The 5,377-nt window shown below is 44.6% G+C and overlaps 1 protein-coding gene across 1 annotated transcript in view; it reads right to left on the reverse strand.

Moving 5' to 3' along the window:
* The window catches only part of cand1 (cullin-associated and neddylation-dissociated 1), a 13,537-nt gene extending 9,094 nt beyond the window's left edge, over window positions 1-4,443 (reverse strand). Inside the window, exons 1-4 of the mRNA XM_017404000.3 lie at window positions 4,051-4,443; window positions 459-534; window positions 317-384; window positions 80-234 (exon numbers count right to left, since the gene is read on the reverse strand). Coding sequence (XP_017259489.1) covers window positions 80-234; window positions 317-384; window positions 459-534; window positions 4,051-4,118 — 367 coding nt within the window. The 5' untranslated portion in view covers window positions 4,119-4,443. The remainder of the gene's footprint in view (window positions 1-79; window positions 235-316; window positions 385-458; window positions 535-4,050) is intronic.
* Window positions 4,444-5,377: the final 934 nt, after the last annotated feature.

Genomic DNA, 5,377 nt, shown 5'->3' on the forward strand with positions numbered 1-5,377 from the left:
CATGTTGTGTATCTGTAGTATTTTTACCACTGGAGGCGGATCCTACAGGTATCACGTTGTGTATCTGTAGTATTTTTACCACTGGAGGCGGGCGGTAACTCTCCGATCACAGTTTTGAGTCCGATGGAAGAAATGTCTCTCAGTTGTTCTTTGTCTGACAGCATGTTGGTGCACAGCGTGTCCACGATGGTCTCCACCTGGTACTCCTTCACTTTACTGACCAGAGGGCCCAGGCTGACCAATCAAACGCAGCCACGGTTAGTGACATCATCACGGGGAAAACAAAAAGGATCGTTTAAAGAAACGTGTTTGTTACCATTTGACGGCCAAGTTCTGAACTTCTCCGTTTTTGTCTTCCAGCAGTTTGAGGATCATCCTCACCACCTGTCAATCAACCCAAGCAACCAATCAGCTCGGGCTTTGAATCAGACACCAGGAGTGAAGCAGGAAACGCTCACCTTCCTCTCGCTGTCGTCGTCCAGTTTGATGGAGTCCTTCTGCAGCTCCGTCATCAGGTCGTTGGTGGCCATGAACCTAAAAACACACAAACTAACTGAAACCTGCAGCTACTTTACTGGGATACTTTAACTGATCGTGATCACACACACACACACACTGTTGAACCTTTATTAACTGTCAGGGAAACGTTGCTCTGCTAGCTGCTCCTTAAAGGAACAGTTTGGTCATTTTAAAAGTGGGTTTCAGTGAAAAACCTGAGAGATTATTATTATTACAACCTCACCAATAATCAATTGAAGGATCGGCTGATATTCACCACTTTATAGAAATCATCAATCAGCCACGCCTCTGCTGCTACATGTTAAATAATAATAACTGTTATTTGTGACCCTGGCAGAATGAGCACTATGTGAGAAAATATTGATTTTTGAAAACTTGGAAAGATAACAAAATGTTGAATAATTTGTTTTTCTTTTATAAACAGCTGCGTTACATCATAAAGGTTCATAAAATAGTTTTTACATTAATCTCCATAAACTATCTGAGGCTGCTTTAAGCTGCGTTCAGACTAGCTGTTAGCTCCTCAGTCCGGTCAGAATTAATCGTTTCTTCAAAGAGCCATCTACAGCAGGTGAGACAGTAACTACTGACGCTGGTCAACATAATCCTCCAGGTGTGAGCAGATGTTTCCACCTCTTCCTCCTGGACCAACCAACTGAGAAGAAGCCACACAGGTCAAAGGTCAGAAGAACATTTATTCTGAGGACACGTCTCCTCTCTCTGCTCCAGATTCTGAATGCCGATTTCTTTTTATTAACTTCTTTACAGGCCCAGTTTTTCCACAAATCCCTTCATACCGAATGAGATGTGCTGACAGCGAGTCAAATCCAATAATCACGCTTCCTTCAGCAGCACTTCCTGCGAACACGGCGACTCATTTGCATATGTTTGACAGCGGCGCTTTAAAATAATCTGTTGTGAACGGCTCCGGCAGCGACGCGTCACCTAAACAGGCAGCTTCCTCTCCTGCAGAGCATCTGCTGATCAAAGCGCCGCGATAAGAACCGGAACGACTCGGCCGAGGTCGACAGCCGGCGCTGCCAAGTCACGCAGCTTCACAGATTTATGGGACTGAAAGGAAGTGATGGAACTGATAATTTGTGCTGCCGGCCTCGGATGTGATCATCACCGAGCTCCGTCCCAAAAAAACGCTGCTTTACTCTGAATTTTACCGTTTAAAATGTTTGTTACCCTCAGACTGAGACGAACTGAAAACACGAGAGAAGGAAGGTTTGGAAAACAATAAGAACCAAGAACAGATTTAATTAAGATGCTTCTGTTTGAGGTTTTATGAGACAAAACTGCGGATTTGAAGTCAGGCAACATGACGAAATAATTTTACATATATTCTCATTTTCTCTATTACTAAAATCTAATTTCAGCCGTAACAAATAAGTTTAAACTTATTGATATGTGACGTCAGTACAAAACACAGAAACATGGATTAATTCAAGGCGTAATGTGAAGAAATCTTGTTTTTTGTGAAAAACCTCCAAGTCTTCATGAAGAAGCTGCCGTCATCAGGGTTCCTTTATTTCTTACAGAAATGATCCCAGAGAAGGAGAGAAAAGTCTGGGAGCAGATCGGTCAGGATGATGAGGATGTGATGAAGCAGAGAGGTCCGTGTCGTCCTCAGTCTTCAGAGATGTTTGGTCTCCAACAGAAAAAGGTAAAACTGGTTCAGTGGAACCGTTTCTCTATGACGCGGAACAGTTAAGAGTTTAACGTCGTTTACGTGTCGCCACAGCAACACAAACACTAACGAGGTGATTATTACATCACATCCTGTGTCAGAGCCTCGTTCTCACGTCACAGGAGCCTGAACGGTTCAACAACATAGCCTCGGAGTCGTCCCCGACTTGTCCCCGACTCGTCTCAGTGAGGCAGCTTTGGGAGGGGTTCTCTAATGAGAACCGAACAGAACCGGGCCTCAGCTGCTTCGTCTCTGAGCTCCACATCACCTGATGTTTAACGACTAAACGATCGCTGAGCTTCATTTATATGATCCAGATGTCTCAGTCACACCTGATCTGAATGACCGAGTGATTAACGGGTTTCTGCAGAACCTGGAGACCCGCTGAGGAGCACAGAAACATCTAAAACCTGCAGGATGGAGGTCCTCCAGGACCAGGACCGGACACCACTGATCTACACCATGCTTCCAGCAGACAGGTACTGAGCTCCACACGTCAGCAGAAACACAGAAATCTGTGAATCCAGACCTGCAGACGGTCAACGAGCGATCACAAGTCAGAGATCCGCGATTTAAGATTTAAACTGTGCACCGAACTCTCAAACAACTTGATCAACTAAAGATGTGTGTGTGTGTGAGTGTGTGTGTGTGTTGGTGTTTGAGCTGCTGCAGAGAAAAAACAAAAATAAAACACCCAACTCAAACAGAACCACGTACAGAAAAAACTGCTTTAAGACTTGTTAACAGTTTATAGAAGTGTAGTTATTTATATTATAACTGAGCACTGCTTCCTGTACACAACTGGTCTTTTATTTAATGTTACATAAATAAAAAGTGCAACATTTTGTTTTAGGTTCCTTTTACAACAAACAAACACCTGAAGTCTTTTCTGTCAGAAAGAAACAGGAACTCAGCAGGTCTGTCAACAAAATGTTTGTTTTGTTCTTTTGACTTTGCTTTAACTCCTTTTAATGAGTTTCCTCTTAAAAAAAATCTAAAATCTGCATTTCTTAAACCCTGAAAAGATGGTAAATTTTAACTGTTACCTCATCTCCTACCCAGAATGCACCGCGCCCCGTCAAGAACTATGGGACATGTAGTCCAAAACTCTGCCATAAACATTGTGGATTTTTAAATATTACGTGTGTTTTTAACGATTTATTTTATGCAGATGATGCAATTAGAGCAAGTTAAAGATTAAAGGAAGGGTTTATTAGTCAGAGCTTAATTTAAAAAGTTAGATTAAAGCAAGAAATTAAACATTAAACGCCGATTAGACCTCTAATTCTTGCGGAGCTAATCATTTCTGCGAACAAACATCCCGGCAGCTCCAACCTCCTCCCGACTGTTTCCATCCACACCACCTGAACTCCAGCCCTGACAGCTGAGCGCCACCTGCCCTCACCTGGACACCTTCAGCCCGGTGAACATGCCTCACATTCCGCCGCTAGCATCGCGCTAACAGGCGGCTAGCTGCTAGCCGGCTAACAGGCGGGTCAGCTGCTAACCAACGGCCGTCTACCTGCAGCTCAGCTGTCAGTTTAACCCCACATCCAGCAGGTTACCACTGCAACCAGCTGCTGGGAAAAACTGGGGAAAAAAAACACACTGTCAAACCGAACCGAGCCCGGTACCGACAGCTACCCAGGCAGGAGGCTCCGAGGATCAGACAGGTGGCAGGCTAACGGTTAGCATGTTAGCCCGAGGCCTTCCTGACAAATGACTGAATTTAGCGCTAAAACCATCAGTTTCGCCCGAATTTAACCCTAAACTCAAACAGCTCGAGTCGGTACCGAAACCCGAACAGGAAAGCCGCTCCACCCGGAACCGATTTCTACCTGAAATCCTTGTCGCTGGAGGTCATTTTCTCCAGCAGGTTGGAGATGTGGTACGAGGCGCTCGCCATGTTAGCCTCCTGTTAGCAGACTGCGTGCCCGGCCGGGTGTGTGTCTGTATGCGGCGGATCTCCGACTTCTTCAGGTAAAAGGTGCGTTTCTGCTTCCTGCGCTGCTGCGGCCGCCTGTCTCTCGGTTCACAGCCTGTGAGGCATCCCGGGGCGCGGACTCGGTTTGAATGGGGCTCCCGTTGTGTCTGCAGAGGGGCGGAGTGAGCGGGACGGACGCTGCGGGCTTCCAGCTCCCAGCTGCTGCACTTTATTCCAACTATTTCACTTCAGTAAACAACTACCTGCGGGTCCGCCACCGATTCACTTCTGCTCTGTGTGTGCAACAAATGTCAGCAAACAGGGATCCAGGCTTTTATGGAGCCGGAAGAAGAAATAAGACAGATCTCTGTGGAGACCTGCAGCCAGTCCCGCTTCATCTCATCCTCCTGGGTTTCTGCAGGTCTGGTCAACAGTTTGCATCAGTTTATAAAAAAATGGATTCCATCCTGTTAGAAATGAATAAACTGAGTGTTTCAGGCTCATTAAATAATAAATTAAAGGAGTAGAATTCCTCAAGGGAATGCATATCACTCGTCACCTTTCAAGCCAGAGTTTAAACTTTTGTAGACCAAACATTGAAAACATAAATACTTTATTAATCCCAAATGTGTGTGTTGTGAATGACTCTCAGCTACTACCACACCAAATTTTAGCTCTGTTTTTGTCAAACTCATTGAGTTATTGCCACTGTTGTGTTGGCTAAAGTTGATTAGCTGTGGCAGCCATATTGAATTGGATCAATTCCAAAAGTTAAAGCCATATCAGCTGTCAAAATGTTATTTTTTTCAGTGTTTTTGATTGAATGTTTTGGATCTCTACCAGAAGTTGACAGCATAATTTGTAATAAATAATCAGTCAGGTTCTGTTGTCAACAATTATGAGCCTTTTGTTTACATTCTGATATTTAGACGCTCTGACGGATGTCAAGACTGTAAAATAATCCCCAAGTCAGAGACGCCAGGTGGGATGAGAAGAGGTGAACTTCTTCTTCTTCTGAAAAGCTGCGAGGACGAGATGTCGAGTCTCTCGGAGGAGGAGATCGAGCGGCGAGGAGCATTGAACTCCGACTGATCAACGAATTTAGCTGTAAACAAAGACGAGGAAGATCTGCTGGTTTTGAGTTAAATTAACCCCCAAACCATCAATTAATGATGGAGAAATCACAGCTCTTATGGCTTTCATGAGTTGTAGATGTCTGATTTACTTTCTGAAGGTTTTCC

The sequence above is a fragment of the Kryptolebias marmoratus genome, linkage group LG18, assembly GCF_001649575.2.
Source record: "Kryptolebias marmoratus isolate JLee-2015 linkage group LG18, ASM164957v2, whole genome shotgun sequence".
Classification (NCBI taxonomy): Eukaryota; Metazoa; Chordata; class Actinopteri; order Cyprinodontiformes; family Rivulidae; genus Kryptolebias; species Kryptolebias marmoratus.